At 33.5% G+C, this 27817-nt stretch overlaps 1 protein-coding gene across 7 annotated transcripts in view; it reads left to right on the top strand.

The window, feature by feature from the left end:
* STPG2 (sperm tail PG-rich repeat containing 2) overlaps positions 1–27817 on the top strand; it is a 711650-nt gene that overhangs the window by 421758 nt on the left and 262075 nt on the right. For all 7 annotated transcript variants that reach the window (XM_054683204.2, XM_016951896.4, XM_016951895.4 and 4 more), the window contains one exon: positions 19360–19475. In XM_054683204.2, the coding sequence (XP_054539179.1) occupies positions 19360–19475 (116 nt within the window). The remainder of the gene's footprint in view (positions 1–19359; positions 19476–27817) is intronic.

Here is a 27817-nt window from a genome sequence, read left to right as displayed (position 1 = left end):
TCCATCTTGCTCTGAGCAGCTCTGGCCCCTACTAACTGCAGGGCTGAGAGAGAGCAGGGCTATCTTTCCTATGGGACTGGGGCCCATCTAATCTTCATGCTTACCTGTCTGTGGGCCCCTCCCAAGGACCCTGCCTGGCTGCTCCTATAAGAGCATGCACAACCTCCACTGCCCTGCCTTAGTGCTATGCTGAGGCATGGGAGCATTTTGGCCCCATGGGGGCCAAAGGACAAAGGGACCAGAGGACAAAAGGGCCAAAGGACAAAGCCGCACGCAGGCCTGGTCCCAAACCCCCAGGTTTGTGCACACAGATCAGGAGTATCTAGCTGAGATCTGTAGATGCAGCTTAAGTGGGGAAGGAGCCCCCATCCTCAGAACACTGAGAAGAGTGAGTCCCAGGTTTCATGGACTGGTGTGGGAGCTGGACGTGCCCCTCTTCTCAAGAGCAGTCTATGAAAGGTGAACCCTCTTTGCCAACTGCAGCCTCTGCCTGAGGGAACCCAGCAGAACACCTAACAGCCCAGGCATCTGGGCACAGAAGGCTTGGGACAAAACTAGATGTTCAGGCCAGCCTTTGGGGCAGACACCGGAAGGAGACCTGGTTGGGGAAGCGTGAGCTTCCTAGGCTTCATCTCTAGGCTTCCCAACCTTCCTCTCTAGGCTTCCCAACCCTCACCCAGGAGCATGCTGAGAACGCACTGAAATACAGAAGAGGCACGTGGCTAAAAATCTGTCTGTTGGCCCTTACTCTTAAGTGTAATATACTGGAGGTAGCCTAAATGACACCACCAAACAAAAATTCTTTGAGGACACATCACCTGTGAAACCCAATGCAGGAATCTAGCCACAAGTGAAGATCCTATAGAGAGGTTTGGCCCTCTGAAGCACCCAGAAACAAAGCCAATTGACTATACTCAACGTACACCACAGTCAAACCCTCAAGGGAATTAAAGAATATAAAAACAAAAAGCTCCATCTCAATGACAGCAACTTGAAAATGATAGAGGAACACTAGCCCTCTCAGATGAGAAAGAATCAGTGAAAGAACTGTGGCAACTGATAAAGTCAGAGTGCCTCCTTGCCTCCAAATAATCACACTGGCTCCCAGCAATGGTTCCTAACCATATTGAAGTGGCTGAAATGACAAATACAGAATTCAAATCTGGATGGCACAAAAGCTCAAGATTCAGGAAAAAGTTGAAATCCAATCCAAGGAAGCTAATAAAATGATCCAAGAGTTGAAAGATAACACAGCCATTTTAAGAAAGAAGCAAACTGAACTTCTGGAGTTGAAAAATTCACTACAGGGATTTCATAATGAAGTTGGAAGTATTAATAACAGATTAGAACAAGCTGAGGAAAGAATCTCAGAGTTTGAAGACTGATCCTTTGAATCAATCCAGTCAGAAAAAAATGTTCATTTAAAAAAAATGAACAAAACCTTTCAGAACTATGTGATTTTGTAAAGAGACCAAACCAATGACTTATTGGCATTTCTGAGAGAGGAGACAGGGTAAGCAATTTGCAAAACATATGTAAGGATATATGGCCACTGTGGAGAGCAGTTTGGAGATTCCTCAAGGAACTAAGAGTTGAACTACCATTTAACCCAGCAATCCCATTACTGAGTATTTACTCAAAGGAAAACAAATCATTCCACCAAAAAGACACATGCATCCATATGTTCATCACAGTGCTATTCACAACAGCAAAAACATGGAATCAATCTAGGCATCCATCAGTGGTGTATTGGATAAAGAAAATGTCGTAATTATATACCATGGCATACTACACAGCCATAAAAAGAATGAAATCATGTCCATTGCAGCAACATGGATGCAACTGAAGGCCATTGTCCTAACCTAAGTAATGCAGAACAGAAAACCAAATTCCTCATGTTCTCACTTATATGTGAGATTTAAACACTGGGTACAGGTGGACATAAAGATGGGTCAGTAGACACTGGGGAATACAAGACGAGGCAGTGAGGGAGGGAGGCAAGAGTTTAAAAAACTGCCTACTGCTCACTATGCACTCTACCTGAGTTATGGGTTCAGTCACACTCCAAACCTCAGCATCACACAACATATCCATGTAACATCTGCATATGTACCCCTGAATCTAAAATAAAAGTTGAAAAAGAAAAGCCCTAAAGACTTCACCAAGGAACTCTGAGAACTAATAAATGAATTCAGTATAGTTGCAAGATACAAAATATACATACAAAAATCAGTAGTTTTTCTAAGCAATAACAGCAAACTATCTGAAAAAGAAATCAAGCAAAAAATCCCATTTACAATAGCAGGAAAAAAAGGCACTTTAAAATAAATTGGCTTTATGAAGTCTATGCTTCTAAACACTTGTGACAAATTGTATTGCTCTTGTCTGGGTCCTTTAGTATTTTTCCTATGGTCTTTTACCTTAATTCCTTGTTACTCTTGTTAGGAGGGTTTATGATGTTGGATGCAGCCTGGGTTTGAATCTTTTATCTGTGGGCTAGTTCCAATCCCCTTTACTCACCTTGTACAGTTTCAAATTCCTGATTGTGTAATAGGGGAAAGAACTCCTCCCTCAAAATTCAGAGTCTGCAGAGACAGCATTATCAAAGAGACATGCCAAATTCAGTTTCTAACATATTTCTATTTTGATAACCATTGACAAAATTAATCTGATTCCAAAGTTCTGACTAAATCACTCATATAGGTGGCTTCACCAAAATAAAAGAAACTGTGCCATGAGTTATTAGATTGATGCAAAAGTAATTGTGGTTTTTGCTCTTGCTTTTATTCATGGGAATTAAAGAATGGCAAAAAACATGATTACTTTTCCACCAACCAAATACATTCTATTCTCCAAATCTGAAAGATAGCAAAAGTCATATATTCTTCCCTAAAGTCTACCAGTGTCACTCAAAGCTCCTCCAAAAGTTGATAATAGATGCTTTTTTTTTCAACAGAAATTAGATGAGGGCATGAGTTTTAGAAATTGGATGAGGATTTTAAGATCTAGAGTTATGACTCTTTTCTCTTTCCTCAGTGAGCCCTGAGAGAGAGAGAGAGAGAATGTGAGAGAGAGAGAGAGAGAGAGAGAGAGAGAGGGAGAGAGAGAGAGAAATTCTTGGGGCCTTGTCATCAGTGGAATGAAAAGCCATTTTTTTCCTCTGTCTTTGTCTCTGTCTCTTTCTTTCTCCCACTCTGCTTCTTTCTCTGTCTCTCTTTCTTTGTCTCTCTGTATCTTTCTTTCTCTCTCTCTCTTTCTCTCACACACACACATACATGCACATACACACAAACACACAGATTTCTTTGATAAAACTATTTCTGGAGATATTTGTAGGGATAAGTTAGTTTTTCTTTGCTTGTTTGTACTTTAAATAATATTTTCTGTAGCCTGATGTGGATGTAGTATTTCTATAGGATCTTCTGAGTGGTTTGATCAGGTTAGGTAGGTTGTATGACTCCAGCTGAGCAATCTTCTTATGAAACTTTTTTTTCCCTCAGCTCTGGGTCAGACACTTCAACAGGTATGCTCAGATTTGAAAGTGACTCTCTTTCTGGGCCAAATAAGGCTTTCACCAAGGTTGGATCCTAAATTTTCTTCTGTTTGTGATGATCAGGAATAAATTACTCTGGTCATACAAGAGAGGAAGTAAATACATCGTCAAGAAAACAACAACTTGAAAATAATTCTGCATATAGATTTCTTCAATCTAAAGGAAATAATTTCTACCGAGTTACGTAATATTTTTTGCTTCATAGGAAATTTTAAAAATACTATTAAAGGTAAATACTGTCATCAGTAAAATGGAAGGTCTTTTTACTAATACTTAGAAATAAATGAACTCCTTGACATCAAAATTATCTCATTTCTTTGGTTATCAATATTTGCTTTTATTGTGTAATTCTATCATACATGTTTCAGATTTACCTCAGCCACTATGCTGCTGAGATTTTTTTTTTTGATTAGAGGAGAAAGAGGTTGAAGATAACATAAATGAATAAGTTTCTTGCAGCTGTGGCCAAGTATAGACAATACCATTCCTATTAACAGAATTCTTTGGTTCATACTTTATGGCCATCTGAAGTTATTACATGCTGAACTGATGAAGCTATTGTCTGATTAGATAATATGCATTTGCTAAAGATGACACATTATGCAAACTAGGAGAGCACAGTTCCATAATATCCAAAACCAAAGATGACATAAATGGCTTTTTGATGTGAACTATTTAACTATAATTTACTCGGAAATTTTTTAATAACAATAGAAAAAAGTATAATGATTCTATCTCTGCTTTCATTTGTGCTTCTTAACTAGAATCATAGCTAAAATTTAAATTATAATTTTAGAATTAGTATGTTGAAAACACTAATGTGGCTATCCTGGAAATCAAAAAATTTTTAAATTAATTTACACAAACACTAGTTTTATAAGAAAATTGTGAAAAAAAAAAAGGAATCCATGATCATACATGTTGGAAATGCACAAGCTGTATTTTTTCTTTATGTGTGAATTAGCATATCACAGGCTCTGATATGACCTGTAATAAACCTGTTTGAACCTTGTTTAATCTAACCTTCCCCAAATTTGACCACAGAATGCTTTATAGTGTGTTATATCAGCTAACATTCTGTGAAAACTTTCATTCTGCATAAAAAACCTGGGAGTATATTGCTTCAGTGCTTAGAAAAGCTAGTTTCTGTTTTTTGTGTATGGCTGATAAAATAAACGTTGTCATCTTTACCTGTTTTATCCTATTCATATAGTAAACATATCAACTTTTCACTGATATACAACAAGACCCATGATGGAAAATTAGGTATAGATAATCATACTTATAAAAAAGGTGATTTATTTTAATTTCTAGATGGTTTTATTAAGGAAAATAAATATTAGAAAGATAAATATAAAACTAATATGGAATCATGAGATAGACACATTATTAATTTATAAATATATTTACATATACACATTATATACCTAATATATTTATTTACATAATTCTACATTTTCAATGACATTTTACTGTAGAAGCCAAACTATAAGTAATTATGTATCTAATTTTCACCTATTCCTTCTGATGACTTTGTGAATTTCAGAATACACTTAAAGACTCAGATATTTCAGAATGAAGTATAATTCCCTTCTTATCAAAACCTTGTTTCTATCTCTACAGAACATATAGTTTTAGAAACAGAGGCTATAGAGATAGAATAATGCTTAACAATAATTTCATTTTCAATGAAACATCACAGCAGATGGAATGAAAGGAATCAGTTGGAGGAGGCCTCTTGCCAACATAGGTATATTCTGTGTGTGTGTGTGTGTGTGTGTGTGTATGTTTGTATTATGTGTGTGTGTATGATATATGCACATAGTACCAAACCAACTTGTATAGAAGAGCTTAGAGAAAAGCAATAAACTTTTCCTTATTCCTTCAAAGTCCCAGAAACAAAATTTAAAAATTACTCAATGATGAGTGAAGTAGAATGCAAGGATTAATTTTCTTTCTGTGGCACCAAAGCCATCATCTTTAATATTCTCAAAGTAGAATATTTTGGCATAAGAATCACTTGGATTTCCACTTCTGCATGTCATTAGTTGCTTAAATTTTGTCACTTTTTAATTTAGTTTCAGATCTAGATCATTACTTTCTTACACAGTTATCTGGAATTTTATCTTTTTAAAAATTGTAGCAAAATACACGTAAGAGAAAATTTACCATCTTAATCATTTTAAAGTGTACACAGTGGCATTAAGTACATTCACATTGTGTGCTGTCATCACCACCATCTATCCACAGAACTCTTTTCATTTTGCAAAACTTGAAACTCTTGTCATTAAACAATAACTTCCTCTCTAGCCCCTGACGACTACCATTCTATTTTCTGTCTCTATGAATTTGACTACTTTAGCCACCTCATATAAGTAGAATATCATACAAATTGTCTACTTTTTTCTTGAGTTGATTCTCATTTTATCCAAAGTTTCAACCCCTCTGGAGACCTCTTTTCTGGAGCCCATTGATCTGTTTTTGTTTGGATTGATTTTTCTCTAGGCCTGATTTGTATTAAACCTGGGCTTTCATTTTATAGAGGTGGTGGCAGGACTTTATATTTCAAGATATCTTCATTTTGATCTTACTTTTTTTTCTTTTGCTTCATTGTCTTCTAGAATCTGGTTTTGCTGATGCCAATACGATCAGAAGGCATTTTGATTTTTTTTTTCCTTTGTGGGGGACTTAAGACCTTCCTTTTTTTGGAAACATTTAGAATTTTAAAAAATTCTTAATGTTCTACAGTTTCACAGTAATATATCTATGGCTGAATATCTTTCAATGCCTGGACTCAGGTCATTTATGTTTTATAGTGTCCTTTTACATTTGAAGAATTCTATCTTTTTTAAGCAATCTGTATTTTGTAATTTGTTTTCAGCATTTTAATTTTGTCTTTCTGGAAACATGGATTTTGGTTCCAATAGAATTTATTTTTTAAAATATCTTTTCATCTTTCATATTTTTTCTCTCTCTCTGCCTTTTTACTCTAAATTCTGTAAGGGTTTTTGTAAGCTATTTTTCTTATAATTTTCTATACCAACAGTTATGTGCTCCTGGAGTACATTGTTCTCAGAATGCTCTTTGTTTTATAGATGCAATATTATTGTGAATGTATTTTATCATACTATTCAATTTTGAAAGTTACATATTTTCTATATTTTCCTAAACTATTTTTTTTCCTTCAGGGTCAGTTTTTCTATTTATTTTGGTCTTTGTCTTTCATGTGGCTTCTTATCATACTTAAGAAAACAAAGACTAAATATTTATCTTGTTTGGGTGCTCTTTGGGTGCACTAAAAAAAAAGTGGTACTATTCTCTTCTTGGTCTCCCTTTTAGCAACAGTTCTGACTTGCAACTCTGTGTAGGTTAGCAGAGGAACGGATGTATGTATTATTGGAATTTAAGATGAATTTATTAGTGGACTTTAGGATGAATAAGTAGAACACCCGACTGCCTTCCCACTATCATACCTCATCCTCATTTGCACATGCTCTTTTCTCGTAATAGCAAGTATTAAGCATAGTAGGGGGAGATAGGCAAAAATATATTGCATTCTAAACTGCCTAGTCACCTAAAAGCAAAGATAAATCAACAGGATTTGAGTCAAGAAGAGTTCTGGGAGCAGTATTTTCTAGGGTATTCTCATATTTCTGTACTGTACTCTTTCAAGAAGTACTTGAATAAAGACCTGCATAAGCAATTTTTAAATTAAATATACCTATTGTGATTTAAAAATCTCAGAAAGTTATGAATATAAGTAACTTTCTTAACTTCATAAAGGCTATAATACTAAGACATTATTCTTAAAGAAAGGAAGACAAGGATACCTACTATTACCACACCTTCTTAACAAAGTATGTGGTTCACATCAATACCTAAGGATAGAATACCTAATAACACAAAAAGAAGGAAGTATTGGAAGAAAAGATATAAACCTACTTTAAATTGCAGATTATAGCGTCATATAGCAAATTTAAAAAATATCCAGAAACTACTAGAACTGATAAGAAAATTCACCACACTTGCTGGATAGAGAATGACTTACACAGCCAGTAACAGTTCTCAATACCAGCAGTGATCATTTTCAAAAGAGTAATGAAATAATGTACAACTCACTGTAAAAATAACGTTCCTAGGATTAAATAAGAAAAAACAATTTCATAAAGAGAATTTTTAAACTAATAATAGACATAGATAGTGGTCTGAATAAATGAAGAGCTATTCTAGGCACTTGAATGTGATGACTTTATATAATCAAGATATCAGTTTTACTTTTCTTAATCTATAAATGTAACCCCACTTAAGATTCCAGTTGGATATTTTGAAGAAATTAATGATCTCATATAAATGTGTGTAAAAATAAAGGTATGTGAAGAGCTTAAAAAAAGGAATAGAGAAGGGGCGAAATTCCAATACCATTTATTAAGACACACTGCAAATCTATATTAATAAAAACTTCGCGGTTTTGTCACAAAAGCAAGACAAATGGATAAGGAAACAGAAAATTCAGAGACAGATTAATGTATATGTGAAGACAATTTATTGTAAAGATGTCACTGCAACTCAATAGGTAAACAAAAATTATTTAGTTGACATACTGGGAAAACTGACAAACTTACTGATATGGTTTGGCTCTGTGTCCCCACCCAAATCTCATCTCAAATTGTAATCACCACGTGTTGAGGGAGTGACCTGGTTGGAGGTGATTGGATCATGGGAACAGTTTCCCTTATGCCGTTCTCATGATAGTGTTATCACAAGATCTGATGGTTTAAAAGTGGCACTTCCCTCTTCATGCTCTCTCTCCTACTGCCTCGTGAAGAAGCGCTTGCTTCCCCTTCACCTTCCACCATGCCTGTACATTTCCTGAGGCCTCCCTAGCCACGTGGAAATGTGAGTCAATTAAACCTTTTCTGCTTATAAATTACCCAGTCTCAGGCAGTTCTTTATAGCAGTGTGAAAATGGACCAATACATTTAACAGAGAAAATAAGATTAGATCCTTACAAAATACCATGCACAAAAATGGAATCTATATGGATTAAAGACCTAAATGGAAAGTTAAAACTACAAAGTTATTTGAAGAAAATATCAGTGAATACTGATTTTTTAATTAAAAAGAAATCAGATTCAGTGGGTACACTTGCATGTTTGCTGCATGAATATATTGCATAATGGTGGGGTTTGGTCTTCCATTGAATCCGTCATCCCAATAGTGAACACAGTATCCAATAAGTAGATTTTTAACCCTTAACCCCTCCCTCCCTCCCGCCTTTTGGAGTCCTCAGTGTCTAAGAGAATACTGTTACAACCTAGAAAGTGGGGAAATACTTCTTACTAAAAACTCCAAAAGTAACGACTATAAAAATAATAATCTGAGCTTAACTGTTTTAAAACGAAGCATTTCTCTTCAACATTTGACATCCTAGGAAAAGCTCAGTAGATGACAGAAAGAAGAAATATCTGCGATATTTAAAATTGGCAGGGACTCCGCTGGGCGCGGTGGCTCACGCCTACAATCCCAGCACTTTAGGAGGCCGAGGCAGGCGGATCAAGAGGTCAGGAGATGGAGACCATCCTGGCTAACATGGTGAAACCCCGTCTCCACTAAAAATACAAAAAAAAAAAAAAAAAAAAAAAAATTAGCCGGGTGTGGTGGTGGGCACCTGTAGTCCCAGCTACCCAGGAGGCTGAGGCAGGAGAATGGCGTGAACCCGGGAGGCTAAACTTTCAGTGAGCCGAGATCGCACCACTGCACTCCAGCCTGGGCGACAGAGGAAAGCTCCGTCTCAAAAAAAAAAAAAAAAATTGGCAGAGACTCAAATATGGACTAAAGAAATTTATGATGTAAAGGAGAACAAAACAAGATATCTCAAAAGAAAATGAAAAAAGTATACAAAAGTATTTTATAGGTCTATTAATTATTGCTTATTTTATTATTTTCAATAGAAATTCAACTTATTCCGGAAAGACTCACATTCCCTCTTAAGACTCATCTATTTGTTCATTTTTATATTCAGAATATAAAAATGAATATATGTAAAATATAAAAATGAATGTTAACATTTTAAACCCTAAAGAATGACAATTATTCTAACAGACACAAAATAAAACCCCTCAAAAAGTGTGGCAATTATGTGACAAACACATAAGGCTCTCATTTTAATGATGAAGTTCTCTAAAAAGACTCACTGGAGTTACAATTATCAAGTCATTTTTAAGGAAAGGATAAATTCATTTTATAAAACAAATTGGCATGGGAAATAATGTAGTATCAGATTTCATCTAAGTGTAGAACTCACCATTTCCCCTCGAGGCTTAAGCAAATATTACATGAGTGAGGGCTCTTGTAAAATGTTATGTTTTGAAATAGATTTCATTAATGGCTTCTAGTGATAATTTATGTCTCATTTATACACAAGTCTTTTCTCATACTAATCATGGATAGCTTATTTGCATATAAATAGATTTCAGTATTTGCTGAAGCAAAGACCAAATATGCTTCTTTTTTTTTTTCCCTTCCTGGACATTGTTAAAAAGAAAAAAAAAGGAGGGGAGGGGGACATTGTAATAATTAGCAATCAGGATATATAATAATTTTCTTAATAAAAAATTTTTGTAGGCAACATTCTTTGGTGTTTTTATTGATATATTTCATGTCAAAGGTTGTGACCTCTATTAAAATTATAAAGAAAAACAATCTGCAGAGTTTTTGCAGTGATGTATGTTTTAAAAAGAGTATTTTGATATTGGTTGTTTAAATGTTTACTCTGAGTCTCTGGATACCTTCTCCTAATTAGGTTTTACAGTTTCTGATGTGTACCATGTTCTGTTTTAGAGAAGGTAAATGTAATTTTTGTAACTGTATTACTTAGCTAAATAAATTCTTTACTTCTGAGCTATAACAAGTCATATGTTTATTGTATAAATATGTTTTGTTTATTTCAGTTAATAGTGTACAAATGCTAAGATTTCGGTCATGATATAGTTAAAAATACCAAAATCTTAATTTTTTTTATTATAGAGTATACTTCCTTTCAAAATAAGTCTTATAATAAGAAGACCTTTTGAGTCTACTTTTATTTCAACTAACAATGGACATTAGTGAAGAAATAACAATTAACTCAATGTTTGTAAAAGATATCCATTTGATATTTGCTTCTTGACTTTCAGTATTTGAAATAGGATATGTTCCTGTATTGTTGCACTGTAAGTGAATAACCAACTTCCTCTTATGACACACAATATATCTGAGTAATTACTTGGGGAAATTAAGATAACAGCTGCTTTCTGGTAGGTATGATGTCCATTAATATGTGTCTTTCTGACCAGCAGAGGTCACTCAGTGTAAAGTGAATAATGACTTCAGCTTTCAAAAAAGACAGCAAACATGACTGTTCTTTTTGAGTAATTCGTTTTTACTTGATTTCTGTTACTAGCAAAAAATGCTGTTTTCATCTCTTGCTATACGTGCTTGCCTAAATGAGTGAGGCTGTTCCTTGCAGTTCAAAGATTTTTCTAAACATGAAGGCAAAAGTATAATCCTGAAAGAAATGGTTAAGGCACTGTATTTAAATCTGTATGTTTTTGAATATTATACAGATGATTTCTAGTTAAAAATATGAAGGAGAAGATTGTCTCTTAGGGAAGACATCACATTGCATTCTACCACAGAGAGGCAGCCTTCACCCAAAGATAGGATGTAGTGCTATTGGATTCTAGAAAAATAGCATTTAACTCTAGAATTTGTTTTATTGTTGTTTATAACAGGCTTTGAAAGTAGCAGTGTGTGGTAGCCTTGACAACTAGCAGTGTGGTAATATGGAGATTTGAAGACAACTTGATTTTTAGAATTGTGATATCTGTGCTTTCCTTAAATGTGTTTATACTTACAACTTTTAAAATATATGGGTAAAACAAAAATTACCTCTATTTTTGGTATGCTAGTGAATTAATTAGTAATTAATTCAAGAAAAAAATTCCCTAAATTTATCAACTATGCTTATTTATTCCATCTCCTAGACCCAGTTCACCTTTAAGAGAATTGTCATGCTGTGGTAAAAGCATAACATTGTCATTTGATTAATATGATATTTGTTTGGCAAATTTGATGGTTTTGGAGGTGCTGAGACATCTAATGGAGATTAAGAAGGCAGCATGAAGTAGTAAAAAGAGCTGTTAAAACCATAAAGTGAAGCCACAGCTCTGCTATTTAACTCTGTTTCCTGTGAAGTTTAAATAATAATTTTCCCCTTTCTACCCTCTCAGGGATATTCCAAGGATGAAAAGCAGGTACTTTGATCCTTACTCATTTTATAACTTATGAAAGTTGTTTAACTTCTCTGAGCTGTTTTTTTTTATTTCTATTACAAAAGAGAAGACTAAAGGTGAGCATGATTTAGAGAATTAATCAAGGTCACATGGCTATAGAAAGCTTGAATTTCAATTTAGGTTTAAGATTTATTCTAGAAATAATAGGCTAAAATAACATAGAGATGAAAATATACTTGCAAGCATTGCCTCTTCAGTTATCATGAAATAAGTTTGCCAATTTGGTCCAAGATTAAAATAGTATGACATCCACATAACAGAATTCATACTGTAGTGAAGAATGTATACTGAAAAGAAAGTCTTTTTCCTAGCTTAATACTGCCAGTCTCATGTTAATCTCTTTCCTCCCAGGTAACAATTGCTCTAACATATTTACAAATATTTATGTGATGTATCATCTAAATGCTATTTGCATATTATAAATAGAAATGCGACTTCAATCCATCTATTTCTTTTCATGGACAATTACTAAAAAGAAAGTAAAATGACAAGAAAATGGTTAAAATGCTTAAAGTCACAGAAGTAGATTCTAGGTAGCTCATAAATTGATTCTTCCTTTCTTGATTCAGTTCAGTTCAGCTCAATAAGCATTTATAGAGGCTCTACTGTAGGCAGGCACATAAGATTCAGATATATTTCAGAGAAAATTATAGTCTCATCCAGAATTTCGGAAGGTTTATTCTTTGTCTGGATCACTGGTTACCAAGATTATTTGAGAGAAAACTGATTTAAAGTATAAATATTTTTAAGAACAACAACACACTAAATTGTAGTTTAGAGGTCAAAACCAATGGGTTTTGTTGAAATTGTTTTCTTGGTCCCACTTTCAGAGAATATGATTTATTATTTTGGGATGAATCCAAGGAATCTTCATTTTTACATTAATTGGGATGATTCTGATGTCTGTGGTCCATGAACAACATAAAATATATGATGCTGCATATGATTGTTTTTGTTTTTTAGTCTGATATGTCATGCCCTACAACAAGTTCAGCCAGAGACCAGTGGAGTAACATTTCTAAAGCTATAGAAGGGTAGTGAATAAACCCTGTGAGCTGTAGGTACTAAAGCCAGATGAGGAATCCCTTAATTATTTGGAAGTAGACATTATTAATGTAAAAAATTCCACTGTTAGTAGTCTTGATTGTAATTAACCAGTGGCAGTCTTATCCAAAATGATTGGGACCAGAAGTGTTTCAGATTTCAAAGTTTTTGGATCTTAGATTTGCATTACTTATACTCAACAGTTCAACATCCCTAATCTGAAAATCCAAAATCTGAAATGTATCAATGAGTATTTTCTTTGAGCATCATGTTGATGCTTGAAAAGTTTCAGATTTTGGAGTACTTTGGATTTCAGATTTTTGGATTAGGAATATTCAGCCTTAGTTGATGAGAAGCTTTGAAAGGGAAGAATGCTGCTGAAATCTCGCAGTAGTCTGCTGTCTCTTATTCTAGTAGGACATAGGAACAAGGTTAAGAATATTTACATTACACGATTACAGGATCATAGTGACCAGAGAATACTGTAAGGGTGAAGAAAAGCATTCTTATTTAGATTTAAATCTATATATAGATTTTGCTTCACTCAAAAGGAGGACAGAGGTTACTGAAATATTCAATGGTTAATCTAATAGTTCTTGTTTAATATCCAATGAATGTAAAAAAATTTTGATGACATCAAAGCATGAAAAGTATTGTATCATTCATTTCATCTATAACATATATTTGCTTTAGGCTAGAGAATTTGTTCATTTAAGTTGTAAATGAAATATTAATCTTTGCTTAATTGGCTTCTCACTAAATAAATAATGTAGGCTCCTCTTTCTGGAAACTCTAAACTCTTTGACTCTAGCTTTTTCCTAGCAGACCTATACAGGTAAAGATGTTAGCAGCAGATTCAAATCCAAACATATTTAGAAACCTTACAATTTTTAACAAGTTGAGAAAATGGAAAATAGTCACAATTTAAATGGTATAAATTAGTGATTTTCTTTAATGTTTGTGAAGAATTTAGTTTATTTAAATCAAGTGTTTTAATTATTTTTAAAATAAAGTTGGTATTTTATTTAAAGGACTTTATGTGACTTCATCTGTGATGTGACATGTTTTAGCATTATCCTGATTTGTACATGCAATATTCCCAGAGATAAGTATCAGTCTTGACAGAGGGAATGCCTTGCTAAATAGAGTGGTGCTAATTTAGCCCTGATAATGGTGATCTAAGGGAACTTCAAATATATGTTGAGACTTATTCTCCTTTTTTGCCTTGATAATTTTCTTGGCAGTATGGCTCCAAACCTTTATGTAAGAACTGTGAAGTATAAAACCAAAATTTAATTATGAGAATTTGCCACTAATATTTCAGGACAATTGTGAAGTATTCTGTTTACCTCGAAGACAACTTCATATTTTATTATTTGGTAATTCTGTTCATTCTTAAAAATAATTCATGTGTTACATATTTATGTACTGCCTACTCAAAGTGGTTTTAGGTGAAGGGTGATTATCCTTCCTTCCAGTTGGTTCCTGTAATTCACACAGAAACTGTATTACACCCACATTTATGACTGGTGAAAGTCATTCAAATTTACCTACAATGTACTTACGTTATCACAGAGTGGAAATATCTTTTTTATAGCAGCAGTTGAAAGACTTCACTTGACAGGGCTTATGGATGTACATTTTGATAAGTATGTATTAGAGGTACACAGATAAACAGACATTGCTGTCTGAAGAGATATTTCAGTCAAGCCAAATCCATATGACTTTGTATTTATATGTCATAACAGTGACAGCCCTATAGCTTAATCAGTGCTAGGAACACATGTTTTAACAGGTGCATGCTTTAGGTAGATGCCAGGAGATGAATTTCTCAGTCTACTTAGTTTGGAGTACATTAAAATAGTTCATTTCTTAGGGGCTTTGTACACAATAACTTCCAGATACTCTATAATAACTTTAAGATATCCTTGAACATGTAAAATCTTATTTCTTAAAATATGTAATACCCTTTTGGTTTTTGAACGGATAATTTAAAGGGATGGCAAAAATAAACATGGACATTTTGTTTAAAATTCGTGTAGTATTGGGACTCTTTTTTCTCTTGTTACCTATAGCTCAATTTAATAGACTGTGCAGTTCTATGGTCATCTGAAGTGCCATTTAATCAAATCTAGTCTTAGAGGTAGTGGAAGAGCATTAAACCTAAATGTGTCTCTGGCATTGATGATGATACTTCTTTGTGTACTAGTCTTTTCTCTTTGCTATTACTTCATTTGTAAAGCTGAAGAATAAAATCAGTATGAGAAAATGTGTTCCATAAATGTATAAACTTTCTAAATGACATTTTAAAACCATGAAATTTCAATGAACAATTTCCTAACTGATTTTTAACCCCTTTTTAAAAATTGTACTTTAAGATCTGGGATACATGTGCAGAACGTGCAGGTTTGTTTCATAGGCACCACCATGGCACGTGGCCATAGGCACCACGTGCCATGGTGGTTTGCTGCACCCATCAACCCGTCACCTACATTAGGTATTTCTCCTAATGTTATTATCCCTCCCCTAGCCTTCCACCCCCCACCCCCACAGCCTCCAGTGTGTGATGTTCCCCTCCCTGTGTCCATGTGTTCTCATTGTTCATCTCCCACTTCTGAGTGAAAACATGTGGTGTTTGGTTTTCTGTTCCTGTGTTAGTTTGCTGAGAATAATGGTTTCCAGCTTCATCCATGTCCCTGCAAAGGACATGAACTCATCCTTTTTTTATACCTGCATAGTATTCCATGGTGTATATGTGCCACATTTTCTTTATCTTGTCTATCATTGATGGGCATTTGGGTTGGCTCCAAGTCTTTGCTATTGTGAACAGTGCTGCAATAAACATACGTGTGCATGTGTCTTTATAGCAGAATGATTAATAGTCCTTTGAGTATATACTCAGTAATGGGATTCCTGGGTCAAATGGTATTTCTGGTTCTAGATCCTTGAGGAATTGCCACACTGTCTTCCACAATGGTTGAACTAATTGACACTCACACCAACAACATAAAAGCATTCCTGTTTCTCCACATCCTCTCCAGCATCTGTTGTTTCCTGATTTTTTAAATGATCACCATTCTAACTGGCATGAGATGGAGATGGTACCTCATTGTGGTTTTGATTTACATTTCTCTAATGACCAGTGATGATGAGCTTTTTTTCATGTTTGTTGGCCACATAAATGTCTTCTTTTGAGAAGTGTCTGTTCACATCCTTCACCAACCTTTTGACAGGGTTATTTTTTTCTTGTAAATTTGTTTGAATTCTTTGTAGATTCTGGATATTAGCCCTTTGTCAGATGGGTAGATTGCAAAAATTTTCTCCCATTCTGTAGGTTGCCTGTTCACTCTGATGATAGTTACTTTTGCTGTGCAGAAGCTCTTTAGTTTAATTAGATCCTATTTGTCAGTTTTGGATTTTGTTGCCATTGCTTTTGGTGTTTTAGTCATGAAGTCTTTGCCCATGCCTATGTCCTGAATGGTATTGCCTAGGTTTTCTTCTAGGTTTTTAGTATGCTCATATATGGGATATTTAATTTTTAGTAGATTTGTGTCACCTTCACATGAAAAAAAGTATTCATAGTAAGAATGATTACATTATTTATAATTTTAGCTCATTATAAAGCAAACAACTTATGAAATCTGAGATTTTGTAGCTTTATTTATAGAAGTTGTTTTTTTCTGAGGCCACTCTAATGTACCAAGATGTTCATATTGAAGGGACAGAAACATAGGTTTTTATTTTAAATTACTCACTGTTCCTGTTATGTTCCATTTTTGCCCTGTAGCATTGGTTGACATTTCATAGAGACTGAGTTGTCACAGGGCTGGAAAATATGCAATTATAAGAATCACCTACTCTTGAATTTCCCATTATACACTAGCCATGATTCAGGCAGACTTTTCATAGGTGTTTGATTTGGAATGAGAAGTTTTCTTCCTTATTACCTGTGATTAAAATGTGACATTTTGGTATCTAAAAAGAAGATAGTTTCTGCATAATCTAGCTATGAATGAGAGCTGATGAAGCAATGTAAGTCTTTGACCTGTATCATATAAGCAATAGCATATGTAATTGAAAATGTATTTTAAGACTAAGTATGATAAGGCTTTGTTTTGTTTAAAAAATATTCTGTAGCTTAAAGCAGGCTAAGTGCTAAAATGGAGCAAGATGCATATTGAGAAGTTTTGCCTCACTCAATGTTCCTCAAAGGAATTCCAATAAAAAGAAATCTACAATTACATTTGAATAACTTCTTTTCTTTTAACGAGTTATAGCTGTGAATGTAAATATTTATCAGTTGCTGTAGCCTGATGGTAAGGGTAGAGAATAGACTATATTTCTTCATAATTGAAAATGAAAGTTACAGTTACAATAGTGTTTGGATAATAGCCTTACCTGTTGCATTAAGCTTTATATATCTTTATGGTTAAAACTACAATTTTCAATTAACTGACTATGGAATTATGATGTACCCAGCTTATGATAATAGTTTGTGTTTTTTTAATTCTGAATACTATGGTCGATGATATATTTTCCCTTACATAGTTTGTGTTTGAATGTCTGTCAGTAAAGATGTTATGTATGTATATGTGCATTATTCCTCTGCACTATAAATATAAATTATATTATTCCAAAGTTGTGCATGCTATTGTTTTATAGTAAGATGGCATTTGCAAAAACACTTTCCTTATCACTTGGTATATCAAAACACATTAGCTTCCCACAAGGAACTTTAGATAGCTATATCTTAATTGAACTAATATTAAAAATGACTGGGCTAGAGCCTGGATGTCCTCCCTTATTTTAAATACCAACTTTTCACTTGATATATCAAAACACATTAGCTTCCCACAAGGAACTTCAGATACTATGTCTTAATTGAGCTGATATTAGAATGATTGGGCTAGAGCCTAGATGTCCTTCTTTGTCTTAAATTTTGAAATGTCCTATATTAATGAAGCTAAAAACATTAAAAATGTTTCATACTAACCTATTAATTTAAAAATATTTTAGATTTTAAAGCATCAACAAGAATGTATTTGCCAAAGTAGGTAGATTGAATTGCATGCTTATTAGGGAAATACAGATAAATTAGTTTTGTATTTTATTAATATCATTATATCTACTCTTCTATTTCACTGTTTATATTTATTGTCAATATTCTGTGGCCAAAGGTTTTATTTTCTCTCCCCATACATTGCCTCTCTGATGCCACCAATCTAATTTCATTCACTACCATTCTTCTGAAATTATATTCCACATATTCTACAGTGTCCTTCCTAAGTCTTCTCTCCTCTTGAAACATTTGATATAGTAGACCTCTAACATTCTCTTGAAACACAAGGTTTGGCATGTGATAGACACTCAATAGTATTGTTTAAAATATGAATGAAGAAAAAAAATTACCTCTCCCTATCTTCTCTCTGTGAAGTCGTACTAGCTAGGTTCCATTCACTAGACCACAGGTCCCGTACCCTGGGCCAAGGACCTATACCTGTCAATGGCCTGTTAGAAATCAGACTGCCCAGCAGGAGGTGAGCAGAGGGCAAGTGAGTATTACCGCCTGAGCTCCACCTCCTGTCAGATTAACCTGACATTAGACTCTCATAGGAGCTCGAACGCTACCTGAACTGCACATGCAAGGGATCTTGGTTGTACACTCTTCATGAGAATCAAGAATCTGCCAGAATTTACTTTCTAAACTACCACTTTTCATGACTATTTAATCTAAAACTTTTAAGAGCTACCCATTGTCTATGAAAGTGGTTCTCAAAAGTTTTTAGAGATGTTGTGAATAAAAATAATTCAAACCTTTTCAACTTGGGCTTTACCTACAAATTATCCTGTGGTCACTTCTGTAAGAATTTGGGGGCATTGAAGAACACAAGTTGGAACCCACTGGCTTAAGTACAAAAATCCTTATTTAGGGTTAGGCCTTGTTCCATGCAAACCATCTGTTTACTACATTTGATTGCTCCATGTGCATTCCATCTTTGCGTCTTGATTTCCGTAATGTTTACTGCCCAGAATGCTATTAAAGCACCTCTCTGCTTCTTTAAATCCCATTTGTATTTCCAAATGCAGCTCAAGCCCTAACTTCTCACTGAACATGTGAATGAATATTTAGGATATAAGAATTAAGCATCTTCATTCATGATGTAAAAGTATATTGAGGGAGTACTGTTTTCTCTTTTTTGGAAATTATTGCTGTAATATATTTAATTATTAGGTAAACAGATGCCACTATCTTATGCTTATCATATTTCAAAGACATAAACCAAATGATTTTAAGCATTCAAAAACAATGGGTTCAAGATTGTTTCATGCTAATTTTATACATTAAGAGCACAAACCTAATATTCATATGACCAAAATCAACAATTTTAAAATATACTTTATCATAATTTTTCATTTGTTGTCTCTCAGGTCCTGCAGCATACAATCCTGTTTTAAGGAAATCTTGCCCCATACCCTTATTTGTGAAAGCATCAAAGCGCTTTGAAGAGTCCAAAGAGATTACTCCAGGCCCAGCAACATATGAGGTTTGTCAATATTTCCTTCTTATCAGTGACACAAGAATAGAATTAATTTCCAGAAAGTACTACAAATGTATATATTAAAGTCCTTTCCATATATTTTATTCACATTGCTGATTAATGAAAATATTTTGACTAAGGAGATTTTTGAAGATGTGGTCTGACATTTAAAAAGAATTATTTAAGAATTTAAGAGTTATTTAAACAACTTTTCTATCTCTAAATATGCTTTGCAGTATTCATATATATAATTTATTTATATTCCTACAAATATTAAAGTTCACTTGTTTACATACTTGTTTGTATTCATACATTGAAATCTCTTAGTATTTATTGAAATAATTATTTATCAGAGAGCTCACAAGAAAGCCCTGTGGATCAAATAAAATTGTGTGTTGCTCTTTTATTTTCTTTTAATGAACATGGATGCTGTATTTAAGTTCATAATAAATAAAGGTGTCTTTTAAGCTATGGACCTTCTGATCATAACCTGAAAGATTTTAGAAACTGTGTTCACAATAGCCCTTTATTGCCCTTTAGAGAATTAGAATGAAATAGGTTCCCCATTCCTACCCTACTAACTATTGAAAGTAAAATATTTTATAGTGATTTGTAACAATTAATTTAAGAGTTAATTCTGAGTGCAAACCAAAATGAATGTTCTTTTTGGGGCTAATGACAAGTTTATTTATATTGAATACATGTTTTTCTCCTTACTTAAAATGTCACAATCTAAGGCCAGGCACAGTGTCTCATGCCTGTAATCCCAGCACTTTGGGAAGCTGAGGCGGGCAGATACTTGAGGTCAGGAGTTTGAGACCAGCCTGGCCAACATGATGAAACCCTGTCTCTACTAAAAATATAAAAATAATCCAGGCATGGTGGCATGCACCTGTAGTCCCAGCTACTCGGGAGGCTGGGGCAGGAGAATCGCTTGGATCTGGGAGGCAGAGTTTGCAGTGAGCCAAAATTCCACCACTGCACTCCAGCCTGGGTGACAGAGCGAGACTCCTTCTCAAAAAAAAAAAAAAGTAAGTAAATAAAAATAAAATGTCACAATCTAAATACTTTTCAGCATTCCATCAAAGGAGAAAATAAAACAAATGAAAATGAGTAATCGAAGAATTGTTATCTTGTTGGCTGTTGATTCCTCCAAAAGACAAAGACTAATGCCTGCTGGTTAAGCAAAGCTAATTTTATTAGACTTACTTCAGAAAGGGAGAATCTCTTGAGAGTATTAGTACTATTTTCGAAGGTGGAAGTCAAGGGAGGGTATTTATATGGTTTTAGGATCTGTGCTAGGTGACTTCAGGCAAGTCTTTTAAGTGGGGAACTGATTAGGACTGGGCAAAGTTTATGATGTTTGTTTACTTTAGATTGATGAGCATAGTGAGGGAAGGTCTTTAAGTATTGAGTAGTAAGGTATTGGTCTTGATAAGTTGGGTACTTTAGTTGTTCATAGTTTGATGGTATTAAATCATATTACATCTTTAGTTGAGGAATTTCTCTCCTTTAAAAAACTCATTTTAATGGCATCCACAAATAATAAATGTCAGCCAATCTAATGGTATCCTGTTTCATTTTGTGATGCATTCTTCATAAAGGATGTTCCCACTAGTCTTTCTAGTATTTAAGATATTCTTGCTTTTTCTTTCTTAAGATTTTATAAATTTAATATTATATATTTATACTTTATGATAGACATTTATTATGCAAAATTATTTCCCATGTCAGAGAAAACATTTATGGGTTTTATATTGTTGTTTGTTAAGGTATTCTTGAAATTTCAAACTATTACATCCTATATTTACTGAACTTCAAGGTAACTTTTCTGTTGAGAACTGAGTCTGTAATTTTTTTTTGTCTTCTCAACACCAATTTATTTCCTTGAATAATTAAAAACCTTTTTCACTAAATACTTGTATCATAATTTTCCTTCTTTAAAGAAGTTACTTTTAAGTTGATGGGTTGATAAATTACTAGGTCTCTTTATTATTAACTTGTTCTTTTATTTTAATTTGACACTCTCTCATGACTTTAAGAAGTTTAAGTTGGTGACTCTTGAGAACATATTTGCCGTAAACTTTTTACTTTTTTTAACAGAAAAAGATAATTCTAGAAATGCATGATATTGATTTAGAATTGCAATTCAGTTATACTTGAAAATTATTTAACTGTATGATCTGCCATTGAGATAGTTATACATTTTTAATGTCTTATGTCCACAAAGGATCCCCAACTGTCCAATGCTGGTGGTCCATACAATTATATTTGCAAAAATCTGGAGGCTTCTTAAATTGTACACCTATATTTGTAATGTGTGCTTGCTATTTTCATTTTTTTGTAAATTCTCTCTGGAGTTCCCCAGGTAGATTTAGTTCTCTCTCCATTTCTGATGGGTGCAGGAAGGTCAGAGTTGCTTTTGGAATATATCTTACTTTGCCCATCTTATTTCAATTACTAGCTAAGCTGTTTGTCTTTGCTCCTTTTAGTTATTGATATTTATTGGATTACTATCATTGACCTTTTTGAAGATCTAATAAAAGCTTGAGAGAAAATGTGTGTATACTCATAAAAAAATGTGCATACAATTTTAGAAGGTTTATTAATCTATAAAAGTTCCCCCCACACTTATAATTTCAACTGAGAACTCTCAATATTACATTATGAGCTTCATGAAGGCAATTATTTATTTAATTGTATATGATTCAGGTTCCACCCACAGAATCTGGCACCTAATACTATATTAATAAATGTTTATTGAATAAATTAGCAAAATGGAAAATCAGGATTTTCTTTTCATAAATCACTAATTTTTATCTAGACATAAATTTTTCCTCATTGACTTAGTTCTCAGTGAAAAGAATATGTGTATATTTATTTAAAATAACCGTAAATTTTATTGATTCATTCACATTCTCTTGTTGAATCAGTCTCTTGACCAAAAAAATGTTTTTTTAAGGTTTAGATAAGGCTTCAAATACAATGATCGAGTCAAATATACTGATTTTTTATTTGCTTCAAATATATTGATTTTCTGAAATTTAAATTATACAGTGACTATGTGAGAATATTTTAAAAAGCTAAATAGAAGAAACTTCAATGAATTTAACATTATAAAATCCTTTAAATATTAGAAAAGATTTAAATATATCTCTTAAAAAAGCAAACATTCTGGTGAAATTAATTGAAGTTCAATAACAGAATTCATTTTATGAGTATAATTTTTAATTTTTGCAGGTTACATAATTGCTTGAAAAATCTCAATTAGAGATTAGTTTCAGAGTGAATTTTTAATAGCAGAATTGGGTAGGACAATATAAGTGAGATAAAATATTAACATGTATAAATCCAGAACATGTTGAGAATTGGAATCACACTGTAGGTTTAGTTTATTGCTCATTTTCAGTTCTAAATTTAAAAATTGAGATTCTTATTGTTTATTACTATAGATTAACACCTTTTTGTTAAAGTCAACTGTATTTTTAAAAAAACACTTATTTGGCTGTGATTTTATAAACTAGAAATTGATGCATGTGTGTGATAGTACTAATTAATTCAATTGAGTCATTTACTTTCTATTACTTTGAAATTCTTTTGATGAAAATTGTGCACTTAGAAGTTTGAATTCAGACTTCACATCACATTTTAGATTGATAAACATCCCATGAATATGAAAATTTAGAAAAGGCACAAGAGAACAATCTGTAGTGCAATTAGTTTCATTTAAATATCTATTCAAGTAGTACAGAAATTAACAAAGATATATTTTTATGAAAAGAAAATTTTACTCAAATGAAAAAATTATAAAGGAATTTATTTAGAAAATCCTTCTGTTAGCAGATTACCCACTTGTCTAAAACCCTCATTCTGGGTAATTTTAAAGAAGGAATTAGTAGGTTTTTTTTAAATTATGGGATAGAATAATTTTATACTATAGAAATGAGAAAATGCATTAACATATATGTAATTTAATTATATTTTCACCAAAAATAGAAAAAAGTATTTTCTCTGTTGCATATTCTCAGAAAAATAATGTTAAATGGCAGAAAGATATTTTATTGGGAGTATAGCAAGAGATCTTTAAAAAGTTTTCAATTTTTCTATTATTATAAATAGCCCTATAAAGATAGTTTTATACCTGATCTTTGTTCCTACCTTTGATTATTTCTTAAGGAAAAATTCTTAGAATCACTGGCAAACAAGGCTTGCTTCCTATTTAAGCCTAATACCTCTAATTACATGCTAGAACTCATTTACTTCATCTGCTCAAAGAGTGGTGCCAGCCATATTTCCCTTTACTTCATTGGTTTGGATATTATAAGGCATTTAATACATATCTGTAATTTTTTTAGAAATTATTTTTAGTGTGGTAATACTTTAATATCTTTTCATATTTCTTAAATAATTATTGGTCTATTTATGTTGTTTCCTTTGCCAAGTGAATTTTTATAGATTTTATTTTTCAAAAAAACCATTTGATTATGAAAAGTGGTAATATTTTTAAAAAAATTCCCACATTGCTTTAGTTGTGTTTTTGTCCCTTTCACATCATTAGCTTTAGATGAGTTGCACTTTCATGTTTGTTTTTGCCGTGTATCAAAGACATCAATCTTGGAATACCCTTTATGTCATTAGCTTAGAGTATACATTTAAGAGAGTAGAAAGTCAGACCAAAGTACTTGTATTTGAATTTCAACATAACCACTCATTTGCTGTATAGTAATGGTTACCAACTTATCTAAGAAATTTTACCATGTTTTGCATGCTTGTTTGGTAAAATCTATTAAAAATTGTCTTTACTTTTAAAAATCATTTTCTTAGGCTTAGTGTTTCTTCATACCTAAGTTAATTTATTTAATGCCTTTATATTTTCTTTTGATTTGGATATGGTTTTTATTTTTGTCTTCGATTCTATGCTACCTTATATTTTTACTTTGGTATGAGGTTTGACACATCAATCTTTCTTTCCTTCCTTTCACTTATAATTTGGACTATCATCTTTATTATTCATCCAATTACTATTCAGAAGGCCCTTATTGATGCCCACCAGTCAATATTTCTTTCTAGTGCAGTTATTCTTATACTCTCATAGGTAACTCTTTCATACCTTCTCTGTTCTAAAATCTCTAGTACTTCCCCCCACCCTCCATCCTCTTTTATTTATTGAAATTATTTTCATTTTTTTGAGACAGTGTCTCACTCTGTTGCCCAGGTTGGAGTGCAGTGGTACAATCACAGTTCACTGCAGCCTTGACCTCCTAGGCTCAAGTAATTCTCCCACCTCAGCCTCCCAGGTAGCTGGAACTACAAGCACGCACCACCATACCTGGCTAATTTTTTGTATTTTTTGTAGAGATGGGGTTTTGCCCTGTTGCCCAGGCTGGTCTTGGACTTCTGGAAGCAATCCAGCTGCTTTTGCCTCCCAAAGTGCTGAGATTATAGGCGTTAAGCCACTGCGCCCAGCTCTCTCATTCTCTTTTAGTTAATACTTTCAGACATTTTACTTAACATTTCCACATGGTCCTATCAGCACATCACTTTCCCCAACAGCATTTCTACATATTTACTCCACTTCTCCTCCTGATGTTGAACTGTCTTGCCTCCTACTTAAGCCTAATACCTTTAATTACCTGCTAGATCTCATTTGCTTCATCTGCTCAATGATGTTGTACCAGCAATTTCTCCCTTTACTTCATTTTTTCCTCTCTGCCAAATCATTCAGGTAAACATACAACCATTTTGCCTATCGTCCCATCTAAATATATCTCTCAGCCTCATTTTTCCTTCAATTAAACCCGTTTCTATATTTTCTTCTTTAAAAAGCTACTCAAAGTACTAGCATACATTCATTGTTTCCATTTTCTCTTTTCTTATTCTCTTTTAATTTGACACTTGTAAGGCTTTCTCCCCAACTACTCCACAGAAATGGCTCATCAATGACTCTCATAAATCTTTTGCCCAATCCTGTGGTAGATCCTGTGTCGAATCTCCTTATTTTACTTAACCTAGCAGCAGCATTTAATATAGTGGATTATTCTTCTTGGAAATGTTCATCCTGCCCCAAGTTGGGTTTTCAGACTACCATTCTCTCTATGTCTGAGTTGGTTTTGGCTGCTTTAACAAACTAACAGAGACTGGGGGGTTTATAAACAACAAAAATTTATTTCTCGTAGCTCTGAACACTGGAAAATCCTAGATAAAATTTAGTGTTTTGTGAGGGTCTTCTTCCTGATTCACAGACAGCTGTCTTCTTGCTGTGTCCTCACACGGCAGAAGGGCAAAGGAGCTCTCTTTTATAAGGGCCTAATTCCATTCACGAGGGCTCTACCTCAGGACCTGCAAATGCCAACTTTCTAATACTATCACACTAGGGGTTACTATTTCAACATATGGATTGACAGTAAGTAGAGATGGAAACAAATTTTTTAGGGCATTAGTCTCTATATTGGTCCCTACAAGCTATTCGCAGAGGATAAGGGGGTGCTGAGTATATGTGTCTAGTCCTCCGTTATCTGCTTTTTTCAGAAGGGCTACATTTCCTATGTTTTATATATTATATATGTTAGAAAAAGAGTTCCACTACTTAGGAATAAAAAGAAAAATTCAAAGCTACAGTTATAAGGAAAAGGTAGATTCATTGGATCAAGAGAAAATAGTATAAATTGCACTTTGATCACTTGATAGCTCAGATACAAGGATAAAAACTGCTATAAATGTAGTACAAATCTATACTGAAAAAAGCATGTATTACAGTACTTGATATACAGTGGGACCATATGTTATAGTTATTATATATTAGATATGTTATATATGTTATTGTTACTGTTACCTTTGTTTCATGGCTATATTCATTTATTTCTAGTTTATAAATATGATCCTAGTATGGTATAGGCTCTGAGTCCAAAATGAAAAATCTCTATTCTCAACTATATAGCAATCTAGTAAGGAGAAACTATATATAAACATTTTAATTATAATAAAATAATTATTGTTTGTTAATAGGTGAAAGGTACCAATATGATAAAGAATTTCTGGGCTGGGCGCAATGGCTCATACCTATAATCCCAGCACTTTAAGAATTTCTGGGCTTGGCACAGTGGCTCACACCTGTAATCCTAGAACTTTGGGAGGCCGAGGTGGGCAACTCATCTGAGGTCCAGAGTTCAAGACCAGCCTGGTCAACATGGTGAAACCCTGTCTCGACTAAAGATACAAAAATTAGCCAGGTGTGGTGGTGTGCACCTGTTGTCCCAGCTGCTTAGGAGGCAGAGACACGAGGATCGCTTGAACTTGGGAGGTGGAGGTTGCAGTGAGCCGAGATCGTGCCACTGCACTCCAGCCTGGGTGACAGAGTGAGACTCCATCTCAGAAAAAAAAAAAGAATTTCTAAGTTAGACAAAGGGAGTAAGACTTCAGAAAGTATTTTATATGAAATATAAAAGAGTAATGGGAGTTTTTTACTTAGACAAGCCAATGGGGCTTATTCTAGGCAAAGGAAACAGTATATGCAAAGTCAAAGAGGCACTGGAGAATAGAATATCCTTGTCAAGCTTATTGTTAGTATTACTAAAATATAAAATGAATAGAATGATATTAGATATGTAGATAGTATTAGATCACAAAGAGTATCAAAATATGCAGTTTTAATTTTCTCCTCTGAGCTATAGACACCAAAGATTTCTGAGTAGAATTATAGTGTTATATATTAATACAAATCAAGCAACACCCAGTGTTTTATTTTTTAATATTTTAAGATATTTTTTCCATATTTTTTCTTGATAAATTGCTTATAAGGAATGATAAAGCATGATTTAAATTATATATGCTTTTTAATATTGAATGACAGTTTCTAAGTTTATTTCTAATGTTCATATTATCTTTGTGGAAAATTTTCAATTGTAGCTATGAAATATATTTTAGAATGTGACTTAAACTTCTCCTTTTACAAACTCAGTTTTATACTGTAGTTTTAATATTTGTGGGACAGTATTTTATGTTATTTGAAAATGTGATTTAAACTTTTGGTTTTAGAAATTGGTTTTGCACTTCAATTGTAAAGGTCATGGCGCATTACTTAATACCCCAAAGTGAATGTTTAAAAGCTACCTGTCATTTGCCATTCTAAAAAGGTCTTTGACTCTCCATGGACTACAACCTTGCTTTAATTCTTTTCCTTCATTTCTTCTGACAGAACTCTTGATATTCCTTTGAACTTCCTAGGTCATTAAATTTTAGGAGACATATTATGTTCTGTCTGGGAAAATCTATTTTCAGCCTATGGTATTAGGCCTTGGGATATCTGTCAGAGGTATGATCTTCTCTGGGTTGTGTTGAGAGGAATCCAG

The sequence above is a fragment of the Pan troglodytes genome, chromosome 3 (genome assembly GCF_028858775.2).
Source record: "Pan troglodytes isolate AG18354 chromosome 3, NHGRI_mPanTro3-v2.0_pri, whole genome shotgun sequence".
NCBI classification, from domain to species: Eukaryota; Metazoa; Chordata; class Mammalia; order Primates; family Hominidae; genus Pan; species Pan troglodytes.
This window is presented reverse-complemented; position numbering and strand designations above follow the sequence as displayed.